This window comes from Gymnoscopelus microlampas (genome assembly GCF_963454915.1).
Source record: "Gymnoscopelus microlampas genome assembly, chromosome: 5".
NCBI classification, from domain to species: domain Eukaryota; kingdom Metazoa; phylum Chordata; class Actinopteri; order Myctophiformes; family Myctophidae; genus Gymnoscopelus; species Gymnoscopelus microlampas.
Window position 1 is genome coordinate 5617272 of NC_139942.1, and position 15028 is coordinate 5632299.

The 15028-nt window shown below is 42.4% G+C and overlaps 1 protein-coding gene across 1 annotated transcript; it reads left to right on the forward strand.

The window, feature by feature from the left end:
- Positions 1 to 243: 243 nt before the first annotated feature.
- On the forward strand, positions 244 to 15028 carry LOC311044863 (extracellular calcium-sensing receptor-like; the record flags this gene model as incomplete). Its single annotated transcript, XM_084056676.1, has 9 exons — positions 244 to 449; positions 593 to 887; positions 1360 to 1446; positions 1881 to 2150; positions 2381 to 2584; positions 2660 to 2935; positions 10658 to 10885; positions 10981 to 11104; positions 14115 to 15028. The coding sequence occupies 9 exons, from the start codon at positions 244 to 246 to the stop codon at positions 15026 to 15028; spliced, it is 2604 nt and encodes an 867-aa protein (XP_083912802.1).

The window sequence follows — 15028 nt, forward strand, 5'->3', positions numbered from 1 at the left end:
ATAGTTTGATTGACACATTATAGGACAGACACAACATAATGTTTTATATGAAAGGATTGTTAGTGTTAAGCCCTGCCTCTACTGCCTCTGGTGTGAATGATTACGTAGTGGCATAACACAGGGGACGGCATGGCACTGTGTATAAAATGCAACCACTGGACAATGGATTTAGAAAGGGGGGAGGGTGTTAGACAGAGGAGGACAGTCATGAGGGTTTCACTAGACACACACCTGTTTTCATACATGTATTTGATCTTGATTTTGTTCTCTTTCTTCTCTGCTTTGTCTTCCTCCCCTTCCTCTTCTTGTGAGTTACAGGAACAGTTTAATCTGAACAGAGTGTATAAGGCTGGAGACTTTATTCTGGGTGGCTTGTTTCATATCCACCTCTACTCTGTCTATTCTGAATTGTCTTTCATCTCCAAGCAACAGGATCCCACTTGCTATGGGTGAGTATCATAAATACAATAACAAGCAAGACAATAGGCAACTTGTTTTGATTTATAGTACCATATAGGATATAGGATTAGTTGATTCTGTATATTTCTACCAAGATAAACATGTATGGTTACAGTAGAGTTTTGTGTGTTAGATTTCACCTTGATGGCTTCAGGTCTGCACAGACCATGGCCTTTGCCATTAATGAGATCAACAGAAACAGCAGCCTACTACCCAATGTGACTCTGGGATATAGTCTCTATGATACCTGTGTAACGCTTGGAGTTACATTCCGTGCAACATTGTCATTCGTCACTGGGAGAGAGGAACAGTTTCAATTGGATGAGAGATGTGTTGGCTCCCCTCCAGTGCTAGGAATTGTGGGTGCTGATTCCTCAACAAGTTCTATTGCTATTGCTAGAATGTTAGGTTTATACAGAGTGCCCCAGGTAACTTTCCTATTTGAACCCCCTTATACCATGACATATTGTATGCCTTATTTTGGTTACTTCACTATTAATTAATCTAAAATATGATACATAATGCATTTAGTCTTTTTTACAGCTTGAAAGACAGAACATAATCGTCGCTGTCGAGCAGAAACTTTTTTTCGTACATAAATGCCCTACTTTGTCATACCACAGTGTCACACAAAAGCACCACAAATAGCCGATCTACAAGCTTACAACCTGACACCATATGACACGTTGTGATCTTGTGGATCTGCTATTTTTGGTATTTATAGTAAATTGAAGTTTCTGTGGGTTTTATGAATAATAATATGAGGGGGGGGGGGGTTGATTATAACACAGGTAATATTGCTATATTCTCAAATGCTCACATGCTCTTATTCTCTGTTTGCAGTGGACAGTTGTCAATGATTTAATATATTAGAGAACAGATGTGTTGTACCTTTTGTAGGTCAGTTACTTTTCCACCTGCGCCTGTCTGAGTGACCATAACCAGTTCCCATCCTTCTTTAGAACAATCCCAAGTGACGCCTTCCAGGTACATTTAGTTTTTCAAGTCATGTCATATGTTTCCACAGTATTTTTAAAATGTTCCCAGATACACTTTTTGAAATAAAAGATCTACAAGCTCACATAGTTGTGAGCTTGTATTTTCGCTCTTTTCAAATACAGTAGCCAATGTATATACTGTAGGGATAAAGTGGTTAAACTGATGTTGGTGCTATTAACTGAATTTGCTGGGGACCTACCTAGAAGTACGTGTTCCACACACTTGACAAATACCATATTGAGTTTATTACGGTATTGCATATCTTGATATAGTGCGGCTGGTGCTGAAGGTCTTTATTGACAGCATCAACAGGGAATGATTAGACCTTTTCTATTGTGGAATCTGTGTAGTAGATTCACTGATTCACTATGTGAATAATCTAGCCTAGCCTAAGCACGTATCTCTCCATTATATCCAATCAGGTGCGAGCTATGCTCCAGATTATGAGGTGGTTCAGGTGGACCTGGGTAGGAATGCTGTTGATTGATGATGACTATGGACACAATGCTGCCAGATCCTTCCAGTCTGAGCTGGCCCAGTCTGGTTTGGCTTGTCTAGCGTATGTGGAGGTTGTGCCCAAGGACTCTGACCCAGATGAACTTCAGAGGATTGTCTCTGTGATGAAGAAATCCACAGCTCGTGTGGTCATTGCATTTGTATATGAGAGCCGTTTGGCTAAACTCCTGGAGGAGGTTTGGTTTATTATTCATAATTAAAAGGAATATGAAATCAACTATATTGAAGTGTACACATTCTTTAAGAATAAAAAACAACAGGTTTAATTAAAAAAAATCATAAAATGCAATTTAATCATTACACATGTTTTTATTTCCCCTTTTATCTCAGTGATTCTGTATACAATAAGCATACAGATATTCACTTCACATTAACCAATATTAATATATTTTATTCAACACAATAGGTGGTAAAGCAGAATGTGACAGGTCTGCAATGGATGGCCAGTGAGGCGTGGACATCATCGGCCAAACTCCAGACTAACTTCATGCCGTACCTGAGAGGCACCCTGGGTATTGCCATCCGTCGTGGAGATATACCAGGTCTCAAAGACTTCTTGTTAAAAATACATCCTGACAATGACCCTGACAACAGACATGAAAATAGCATTGTGAGTATTTTTGGTTAATTGAATATGAAATTGGTTTATTTTTGTTTAAGTCTTAATTGTCATTGTTTTTTTCAGGTGAGGCAGTTTTGGGAGCACACATTTCAGTGTAAGTTTGCACCCCTTCCTACAGAGTGGGTGGATAATGGTGGAGGGGTGTGTACTGGACAAGAGGACCTAGGAACAGCAGAAACGTCACTGTTGGATGTGTCTGACCTCAGACCAGAGTATAATGTGTACAAGGCTGTGTATGCTCTGGGCCATGCCCTCCATGCCATGTTGCAATGTGTGCCAGGAAGAGGGCCTTTCATCGGGCACAGCTGTGCCAGTTTGCAGACAATACAACTATGGCAGGTATGACATGAATTCACAGTTTACCTGTAAAATGTTGTAGTTAGACTCAAATTTAGTCTAATAGTGAATAATTATGTAAATAGACATTGGTAAAACACATGAAAAATGAACACAGCAGGATGAAAAATGCATTATTATTGTATTATGAATAACAATTGTACTATGGATACTGACAATGATCCAACGAAAAAAAGAAAGAAAGAAAGAAAAACATATCTGATGTTCTGATTGTGATGTGTAGTCATACTAATTGCCTGGTAATGTTTGTCAGTGTTTGGTTAAATCAAAATGCGTTTTGTTAAAAATAATTGCTATAGAGCAGGGGTAGGATCAGGGCCCACTTGAAAAACACACACACACACACACACACACACACACACACACACACACACACACACACACACACACACACACACACACACACACACACACACACACACACACACACACGCTTGACCACTTACAAAGTACAATCAATTTACAATTTAAGCACTTAGCAAATGCTTTTATCTAGAGTGACTTTACATTAAGCAAGGAAATCACATACATAGAATGCAAACATTATACTATAAACTAGAAAAAGTGCTCCTCGGAGCACAAGTCTCCGCCAGGTCAGGTAGGTTATTATGGCCTCCTGGTGGCACTATAACAGGCCAATGTGAAAAGGGTGCCATTTCTTCCTCAGCCTACTGGGAATGTGCGTGCAAAACTTCACTGAAATCGCACACTGCGTTCATGATTTGAGGATTTTTGTTGAAATATAACCTATCCTGCAAACTTTGGAAGCCAATGTTAGCCAAATATGATGGAATAGGAAATATCGGACAGATCCATCTTGATCACATGACTATGGAGATACTGTGGACCGATTTGTAAAAAAAATGTGTTTTACAAAAGTGAGGCTGATATGAAAGTTTGGCATTTCTTCCTGGGCCAAGTGGGAATCTCCATGGAAAATTTCACGGAAATCCCATGCTGCGTTCATGATTTGAGGCATTTTGTTAAAAATGAACCAATCCTGCAAACTTTGGAAGACAATCTTAGGCAATCAGGATGGCATATGGAAAATCGGACAGATCCGTGTTGATCACATGACTATAGAGATACTGTGTACCGATTTGCGTGTTGTTCGGACAATATCTGTTGGAGTAATATCCAAAAATGTGTTTTGCAAAAGTCGGCCTCATGGTGGCGTTATGACATGCTGATCTGAAAAATGTGGGGCAGAGGTTCTGCTGTGGCATCCAGGGAGTGTGTGTGTGCACATTTCACAGTGACAGGGCCAACGGTGGCGGAGATTAGCTGCTCGCAGACAGAAGGACGGACGGACACACGGAATGACGGACGGACGGACAGGGGGCAAAACATACTCTCTCGCCATGCCTTTCGGCCTGGCAGAGACAATAATTATAATCTGTACATTGAATTTCTAGGATACCAGGTAGAAAATGAACCTAGCATCTGTTTAAATAACATAGCAATAGCAGAAGGTGGGGGTAGGCTACAGGGAGCGTGAAGTGTTAAGGGGTAGATATTTGCTTTGCAAGTAAATCATAGCTATTTATAGCTTTATGGCATATACTTATATATTCGTTTTCACAAGACATACTTGTATACAATATAACTGACTTGGCTGAAAAGGCTTAAAAGGATTATTTTCTAGACAAGCCGTTTCTGCTGGAGGTAAAATCACCATGTTAGACTGCAGGCTGACTAGGGCGGGCCACAGACCGCTCTTGCCATCATCACTGATGCAGACATCCCAGCTCTCCCGAAATTCCGGGAGTCTCCTGGGAATTAGCGTCCGCTCCCGACACCCACGAGCGACAATAAATCTCCCGCAAATGCCGACCAAATGTCGATCAAATTGTGGGAACGGTTCCTATTCACTTCTCACTACTCAGATCCGGACTAGAGCCCGCCTACTGTGTCGGTTTGCACACATGAGGCTCACACAGACCGGATCTGCAACCTTCTTTGTTCTCATTCGACGCTCAACTGTCAATCTGACAAAAATAATTAATGTCATTCATTGTGGGAGGAGTGGGCGTCTAAAAGTGACCAACCACTGGTCTCAGATGGAGAGAAAAAAAATACCCACAGTACTCAAGGAGTTACCTGTGTCTAAAATAATAACTTTTGCCCGTTGCACTGTATGTAACAGTTTTTTGATTGATTGAATATTTTATTAGGCAAAAGAATGTAAAACAACACATTTACATTTAAAATACTTTGTCTAACAGGTCCGTTCATAAAAGTCCTTGCGGACTTGTTTCCAATGAGGGCCTTGGTATTCAATTCATAGACATATATAGTGGCACCACAGTTCGAATATCATTACACCATGAAATAATAATAAAAAAAAAAAAACAGCAATTTTTTTTTATATATATATATATATATATATATATATATATACATACATATATATATATATATATATATATATATATATATATATATATATATATATATATATATATATATATATATATATATACACATAACACTATGTACAGCCAATGGAATAAAAAAGGGGGGAAAGATATGTACAAGAACAGGGGGGGGGGGGGGGGGTCGGCTGTCTAACGGGAAAATGGTACTACCTCCTCTTTTGGCCTCCTGAAAAGTGATTTTTTAATGCTCTTTTAAATGAGCCCAGCGAACTGCATTTTTTGAGGGATGGGGTTAGACCATTCCAAACCTGGGTGGCAGTGCTGTAGAAGGAGAATTTGCCCATGTTTGTTTTATGGGTGGGTGGTACCAAATTGTTGTTTGCACTCCCTCTGGTATTGTGACTGTGGGTGTCACTAACCTTTTGGAGGTATTTACTCAGATATGCGGGAATAGGGGGCATATCGGGCAAATTTTCATTTACAATTTTGAAGGCCAGTCCCATTTTTAGTTGTTTAACCCTGTCTTCCACCCTGAGCCAGCCTAGGCTGGCAAAATGGGTGGGAGAAAGGTGGGTCATGGGCCCCAATCCGAGGAGTAGCCGAATCAGTTTGTTTTGGGAGGTTTGAAGTTTAGTCTTCAGTGACACTGAGGTGTTGGAGTACCAGGAGGTGCTAGCATAGTCAAAATGTGGTTGAATCAGGGCCCCTGAGAGGGTCCTGAGGGCCTGAGGGTTGACAAAAGAGGAAACTCTGCCCATAAATTTGGTTCTCTGGTTTACTATTTTGACCACCTTTGTCCCCATGCTTTCACCTGACAGGTATTTGTCGAGAATACAACCCAAATAGGTAATCTCTTCTTTGCTAGAGATAATTGTGCCATCGACTTTGACCTTGAAATCATTTACATCCATCTGTCTGAGGGAATGTTTGGTCCCAAAGAGAATGGATTCAGTTTTCCCAAGGTGTAGTGACAGTTTGTTATCAGTAAGCCAAGTACGGATTTTTGAGAGTTCGGAGCTGAGCGCCTCCTCAACTTGCAGCTTGTCCTCTCCCGAGATCAGGAGTGCCGAGTCATCAGCGAACAGGAACAATTTGCAGTTACAGGCAGCATTCATGTCGTTAATGTATAAAAGGAACAGTAACGGCCCTAGAATGCTGCCCTGAGGAACCCCACAGCTCACCGGGAGGGAAGAGGACATGGTTCCGTTGATGTCAACCACTTGTTCTCTTCCCTCCAGGTAGGATCTCATCCAGTTTAGTGATGTGCAGTCAAAACCAATCGCCCTCAGCTTGTCAAGTAAAATTGAATGGTTTACAGTGTCGAACGCTTTTTGGAGGTCCAACATGACCATGCCGCAGTATTTGCCCGCGTCTACCTCACGTTTGATGTAGTCGGTCAAATACAGCAGGCATGTGTCAGTGGAATGGGAGGTTCTGAAGCCCGATTGGAATTCAAACAACAGTTTATGCTCGCTGAGGTAGCTGTTGATTTGTTCTTGAATTATTCGCTCTACAACCTTTGAGATGGAACAAAGGATGGAAACAGGCCTATAGTTGCCAGGTTCTAATTTGCTTCCTTTTTTATGCAGAGGGATAACTCTTGCCAATTTGAAATCCTGTGGGACGTGACACTGGCTGATGGATAGGTTTGTGATTTGGGCTACTATGGGGGCAATAGCAGTAGCTGCGTCTCTGAGGAATCTGGTGGGGATATTGTCAAGGCCGGTGGCCTTGTTCGGCTGGAGGGCTAAAAGTTTTTTTCTGCACATCATCAGCATTTACTGGTTTGAATGAGAATGAGTCTTTTTTAGCCCCTATTTTGTCATAGTAAGCATGGATGTGGTCAGAGCCGTACAAACCTGAATGCTGAGGAAGTTTGTTTACCAACTGGGTTGCAATGGTGGTAAAAAAGCTGTTAAAACAGTTCGCTACCGCTTGCTTGTCAGTAATGAGCACGCCACTTGAAATAATGCAGATGTTTGTAGTTTTGGTTTGAATTTTGTTGTTGCAGCCCAATTTCTGTAGCGCTTCCCACAGCTTTTGTGGGTGGCTTTTGTTTGCCTCAATGCTTTCATTTAAGAAATTCTTTTTGGCAGTTTTGACCAATTTGTTTACTACATTTCGTTGATTTCTGCATCTTTCAAGTAGTTGCAAATTTTTGCATTTCCTGAACTCAGAGTACAATTTGTTTCTGAGTTTGATGGCATTTAGGATGTCTCCCTTCATCCAGGGTTGTGTACGGGCTCTGACTCTCACCACCTTCTTGGGCGCTAGGCTATCAATAACAGACACAAAAGCAGTTTTGAAACCAGTCCAAGACTCCTCGGCCGAGGAGCCACTGAGTACATTTGACCAATCAATTTTCTCAAGGGCTGTTGTGAGCGCCTCTGATGAGTAAGTTTTCATAGCCCTGCAGCCGACCGTGCTATGACAGTCAACTACAGATCTGTGAATCTTACGCGTGCAGAAAATTATGTTATGGTCGCTTAGACTGCACTCAATGACCCCGCTTAAAGGAATCCTTGACTGGTCTGATGTCAAAATGAGGTCAATGATGGTTTGAGAAGTGGGGCCTACCCTCGTGATATTTTTTATCATTTGGGTGAGGCTATGCATGTCACAGAATTTTCTGAAAGATTTAAATATAGCGGCGTCTTTCCGAAGTACATCGGTATTATAGTCGCCAATTAGAATCAATTCCGAATTTCCAATGATTGACATGTGCTCCTCAATTAAATCATAAAAATCATTTTGATCTGGGGGCCTGTAGATTGCGCCAATTATCAGGGGTTTAGCGTGAGGATAGATGATCTTTATCCAGACCGATTCCGTGGAGTTGTTCTCCAAAATTGGGTACACATTGAAAATGATGTCAGATCTCACATAAATGCATACCCCCCCTCCACAAAGATTTCTGTCTTTCCTAATGACATTGTAGCCTATTATCTCAATTTCAGAGTCGTCTACTGAGTCATCCAGTTTTGTCTCTGAAAAAGAGAGAATCCCTACCTTGCCATTTCCAAACATGGATCTTAGTTCAGACATCTTTGAGGAGTTTTTGAGGCTATTCACATTCAGGTGAATGATGTGTAGACCTTTTTTGGAGAACATCGTGTCCATCTGTTCAGTCTGGAAAAAGTCAGGATCCTTGAGCTTTGTTCCTGTAGCTTCAAAGGTGGGTGGGGGAGGAGTGGGTGGGTGGGGGGGGGTCTGGAGTCGCTGATGGGTGGTGGGGTAGGGGGGTTTGGGTTAAAACCTGTTCCGCTGGTTTCGTGGTCTCTGCAGTGGGGACTGCCAGACCTTCCTCTGTCCTGCTGTGGTGGATGTGTTGGGGGTGGGGGGAGGTTGGGTAGGGGGGGAGTGGAGGTGTGATCGGGGGAGGGGGGTGGGGTCTTTGTGATTGCAGCAGGGCAGTGGGGGGTGGGGGAGGGGTGAAGCAGAAGTTCTGTGCTGGCGCCATGGTGTGATAAACAGGGGGAAAAAATTCCCTGTTTACAAGCCTTCCCCACAAAGGAAAACTGTGTAAATGACGACCTGGGTCCATTGACAAAGCAGGGAAAAGGACTCCGTTTCCCAGCATTCCTCTCGGTGGGACACATTGTAGTTGTCCTCCTTGCAAAACAGGGAGAAAAACGTCTCTGCTTACAAGCCTTCCCCACAAAGGGAAACCTTGTGAACGACGAGCTGTATCCATTGAGAAAGCAGGGGGAAAAACTCCGTTTCCCAGCATTCCACTCGGTGGGACACCCTGTGTTTGTTTTGGTCTCCCGTGTTGCATGGGGAAATCCTCTCTGCGTCGGCGTGTCGAGGGAATCCTCTGTGACGTCGACGGGGGTCTGTTAGCGAGTGTGTATCCAGTGAACCGTGCCTTCATCTCCGTCGCTAGCCGGGACAAATAATCCATTCTCGTTTCTCCAGTCTTCGACTGGGGCACTTCCTTGTCTGGTGAGTGGGTCTGAGACCAAACGCCGTTGTGTGATGATCGACTGGGGGGTTCGGTTTGATGTTGTTGTTGTTCTCCGCCGAAGCGTGTGCTGCACGCTGTGTTGCGATCATCGCTATAGAAGCTTGTACTATACGAAGCTCCCGTTAACGTTGAATTCACAGTGGTAGGCCCTGGATTTGGGTGAATACCACCGGATAGCAACAAACTCAGAGAGATGATCTTCCTTACCGTCGCTCCGTCGATCTGGGTTGGTTGTTTCCTCCGTGAACAAGCCGCTTTCCGTGTGCTCAGTGCTTTGAAAAACAACGTTTTAGCGTCGTTCTGTAAGGTTCCATTGGAGTTTGTATTCCTTGGCAATAGCACCTCCTGGGACTCGATGAGAATTAATCCCTGTAGTATTGCCGTGTAGCACAGCAAGAAAAAGTCGCTGGCCTTTAGGATCCTTTCCAGTCGAAGCAGACGTTGTTTCTTTTGTGCTAGGGAGCGAACGAAAATGCGACCGCTCCGCTCGACTGCCATCTCGATTGTGACTTCTCTCAGCTCACGGAGGCCTTAATGACTGCAAAAGGCACGTCGGGGTATGTTAAGCTGGCAGCATTGTTGATGAAGCTCAGCTAAAACACTTATGTCCTCTTTGTAGCTTTGATTGAATACTTTATTAAAAGTTTGCAAAAAAAAGCACAGCGCAACTGCTGCTGCTGCTGCCAATTTATTATCTACATCAATTTTGATGAGAGAGATCAAAGCTAAAAACGTGTGCCGAAAGCATTCAAATAGCCTAGTGAAATTGGAAGATCTACAAAGATCTACAGGCAAGCTCACAAGGGGTGTGAGCTTGCCTGTAGATCTGCTCATGGCTTTAATAGCTACACTAATGATGCCCAAATAACTAATACTCCAGGCAGAAAGAGTTTAAAGTGACTGTATGTGTATAGATAAAGATCTGTTTAAGTGCTTGTAGATTTGCTAGTTTTTCAGATAACTGATTCAGTGTATATTGATCAAATAAGAGATGGAATGCTACTTGGGAGAGATAGATAAAGATCTATTTATGTGCTTGTACTGTAGATTTATATTGGTCAAATAGAGATGGTAAAATCAGGCAAACATAAGTAATGTATAATTAAAGAAAAAACATGAATTAAAACTACAAAAAACACACAAAAAAAAGTACCAAAAACGTGCACGCGCACCTCCCGCACGCACCTCCCGCAAATGATTTTCTCCAGAGTGGGATGTCTGCTGATGACCCCCAACAAATTGGTTCCCATGCTCTTGGCTTCAAATCAGCCCTAAATTATATAAATTACATACTTAAATGTTGAGAATGAGTGATAACCCCTTTAAGTTCTTCATAATTTTCCTCATCACAATGTCTAGCTTGTCTATTACCTGGAAAAGGTCAACTTCACCACTTCATTTGGTGATGATGTATCATTTGATGAGAATGGTGATCCTTTACCAATCTATGATGTCATGAATTGGGTGTGGCTCCATGATGGAAGCATGAAGGTTCACAATGTGGGTGTGGTCAAAAAGTCAGCCTCCGGATATGAAGAACTCATCCTTGATGAAGACAAAATCTTCTGGAACTTTGAATCCAAAAAGGTCACTTTGGCTTTCTTAAGTAGCTAATGTTGAGCTCATGATGTGAATTTAATTTAGTTTAGACTGAAACTGATCATTGTTCCTTTCCTCTGTAGCCTCCTCGGTCAGTGTGCAGTGAGAGCTGTTCCCCTGGAACCCGTGTGGCCATAAGGAAAGGAGAACCTGTCTGCTGCTTTGACTGCATTCCTTGTTCTGAGGGAGAGATCAGCAATCAGACTGGTTGGTTGATTGATTGAGTTTATTGATTAATTGATTGAGTTAATTTGGTTATACAGTAGGTTACATTGGTTTACTGGCACTCCTCAGCTTCGTCCTAGCATTCATGGCAAGGAATCTTCCAGACAACTTCCATGAAGCCAAGTTAATCACTTTTAGCATGTTGATCTTCTGTGCCGTGTGGCCTTCGTCCCACATATATCAGCTTTCCAGGCAAATATGCAGATGTAGTGGAGGTATTTGCTATTTTAGCATCTAGGAGATTAGCTGTTCACAGACAGACAGACACACACATGGCGGAGACAATTAACATGAGTCACAATGGAGGAGCCTGATGGAACTCATTTTCACATTGTGTGAAAGAAGACAAGTGTGGCTACAGTACACAATGCCCAAAACACATAAGGTGAATATTTTGGCCGTGCCAACGATTTGTTTGGTAGATTTCCGGGGGAGTCAGTCCTCTCCTTAATGAGTCGTCACACTCTAAGTTTGAAAGTTAGCTTAAAATGCCCAAATTTTGAACTGTGATTGCAGAAAAAACGTGTGACTTATTCGAATACAGTGTGAACCACGATAAAGTCCCTGTTAGCGTGTGCTGTTTCACGTTCAAATCATGTTTCTGCGTAACAGTATGTCAGAGTAATGTGGCTCGAAAGTGAGGTGAGGTTTTCAGATTTTTCTGAAAGAAAAACATAGATTTTTTCTTTTGGCGGCGTTCCTTGCATATTACGTCGCCGTGGTAACGTGTAACGGCAAGAAAAAGTATGGCCAAGCCACACGTTTTGATGTATATATTGTGGGAGTTGCGTCAACCGTAAGGGCGCCGTTACGGGACGAATTTCACAGGAAGAATTTGCAGACACACTTAATAAATATAATATAAAGGGAAGAACTAGTGTGAGCTCGCTGCAGTGAGCCAACAAATAATAATCTGTACATTGTAAATTCTAGGATACCAGGTATAAAATTAACCTAGCATCTGTAATATCAAAATAATAATAAATGTTTTGCAAAAATCGGCCTCATGATGAAGCTATAATAGGGCAATGTTGAAAGGGTGGCATTTGTTCCTCAACGTAGTGTGAATGTGCATGCAAAGAAGTTTCACCGCAATCGGACGCTGCGTTCATGATTTGCGGCATTTTGTTCAAAACAGGCCACATGACTATAGAGATACGGTATACCGATTTGTGTGACGTTTGGACAAAATCTGTCAAAAAAGGTCAAAAAACGGCTCCCTGGTGGCGCTATGACAGGCCCATGTGAAGAATTTGGGGCAGAGGTTCTGCTCTGGCATACAGGGAGTGTGTGTGCACAGTTTTGTTCTGAGGGAGAGATCAGCAATCAGACAGGTTGATTGATTGATTGATTGATTGATTGAGTCTTTTGATTCATCAATTGAGTTTTGATTGGTGGTGATTGATTTGGTGATAGCGCAGAAAAAAGCACATTAGTACATAACAATATACAGACACATTTGTATAATCACAGAGGATAAAAAAGCAAAAAAACAATCATGTCTGAGGGTACGGTCACACCCAACTTTAATACTGCCTATATGTGGCCGTCTTTTTGCAATGGTTTGCAATGGGAACGGAGCTTTTTGTTGTGGAAATCTGCGAATGGCAACAAAAATCTCCGTTCCCATTGAAAACCATTGCAAAAAGACGGCCACAAAGGTTACGTGTGACGTACCCTGTACGCTTATTGTTAGCTTGGCTGGGGGGGGGGGGGGGGGGGGGGGGGGACACAGCGTGAGTCCCCCCCCCCTAGCCAAGCTAACATTGGTCAAGCCAGCGGGATCAAGCTAACATTGGTCAAGTGACACGTGACAATATGTAATATAAATAGGTAAGACAGGATTAATCAGGAACAGTACTTTCCAGTACAAACAGAGATCACAGCTGAAATCACACAATGCAACTAACTCTCATTACGCAAACTGAAGAATCAGGAAATAATCGTCTGAAACCTCATGAAGAAGCAAAGGCGCAACGCCGACAGCAGAAGGCCAAAGCTAAGAAACAGAGACAAAGAGCACTTGAATCCCTAAATGACAAAAAAACGAAGACGAGCCACAAATGCTGACAACATGACACAGCAAAGATTGCTACATTCTCTGGAAGAAAAAGTACAAGAGTCTGTAAAGAACATCGAAAGGAAAAGAAGGCACTGGTCACAGTATTCAATAGATGAAAGACAACATCAACGAGCACATTACACCAGTAAGAGGAGACGCTACAGATCACTTAAAGTTCTAGAAGACGTTCAAGTTGATGAAGCTGGTGCCGCATTCTTAAAGAAGATGTCAGAAAGTGGACCCAAGGCCGAAGTCTCCGCCAGGCCGAAGGCATGGTGGAGAGTATGTTTTCACTTTGTCCGTCCGTGTGTGTGTGTGTGTGTGTGTGTGTGTGTGTGTGTCCGTCCTGTGAACTACTAACATTGGTCAAGCTTCACGTGATATCACAATATGTAATATAAATAGGTAAGACAGAATTAATCAGGAACAGTTTTACCACCTCGCCTGGCGGAGACCTGTGCTCTGAGGAGCACATTTTCTAGTTTCCATTGTGGTCCTCTGGACATAAAATACAAAACAAACAACATGAAATGTAACAGATTGAGGATAAAATCCAAACAATAGTTATTAATAAGAAGAGTCTTAATAATAATTAATAAAGTTAACCTAGTTAGACCCAAAAACGTTTCTGTATTGGTTATTAAGTATTCTTTTGTAGCAATTTGTGTGAGTTTTTTTGGGATGCAATGAGGGAAACTCGATTTAATTTCCTATGTCAATTTGTTCCATTCCACTGCTGTGCTGTACAAGAAGCAGTTTTTACCCACTAGGCCTAGAGTGTAATACTGGTGAGTTTTATTGACAAGTGGAAAGTCATTTGACAGATACTTTGGGACCTTAATTAAAATTTAAGTGAGCAGAATTTGTATGTATGTAGATGTGCATTTTTCAACTACTTGTCTGTTCCTTTAACTTTTCCGTCTTTGTTAGACTCTACAGAGTGCACCAGTTGTCCAGAGGACTTCTGGTCCAGTCCCCAGCGTGACCACTGTGTCCCTAAGAGTGTGGAGTTCCTCTCCTACCATGAGGCCCTGGGTATCTCCTTGACAACCATCTCATTGATAGGCACACTTATCTGTGCCATTGTCATGGGAATCTTCGTCTATCATCGTGACACACCCATGGTACGCGCCAACAACTCAGAACTCAGTTTCCAACTTTTGCTGTCACTGAAACTGTGTTTCATGTGTTCACTTCTGTTCATTGGCCGCCCCAGGCACTGGACATGTCAGCTGAGGCATGCAGTATTTGGGATCAGCTTTGTGCTGTGTGTCTCATGTATCCTGGTAAAGACTATGGTGGTGTTGGCCGTGTTCAAGGCCTCCAAGCCTGGGGGTACAGACATTATGAAGTGGTTCGGTTCTATGCAGCAAAGAGGAACAGTTCTGGCTCTTACTTCCATCCAGGCAATAATCTGCACAGTCTGGCTTGTGTCTGCCTCACCAACTCCTCATAAAAACACACAGTACAACAGTGATAAGATAGTCTATGAGTGTGAAGTGGGATCAACAGTTGGGTTTGCAGTGTTACTAGGTTATATTGGTTTACTGGCACTCCTCAGCTTCGTCCTAGCATTCATGGCAAGGAATCTTCCAGACAACTTCAATGAAGCCAAGTTAATCACGTTTAGCATGTTGATCTTCTGTGCCGTGTGGATAGCCTTCGTCCCAGCGTATATCAGCTCTCCAGGCAAATATGCAGATGTAGTGGAGGTATTTGCTATTTTAGCATCTAGTTTTGGCCTTTTGGTGGCGCTGTTTGGACCAAAGTGTTATATAATGCTTTTGAAACCTGAAAGAAACACTAAGAAGTCCATCATGGGTCGTGGTCCCACCAAGTCATAG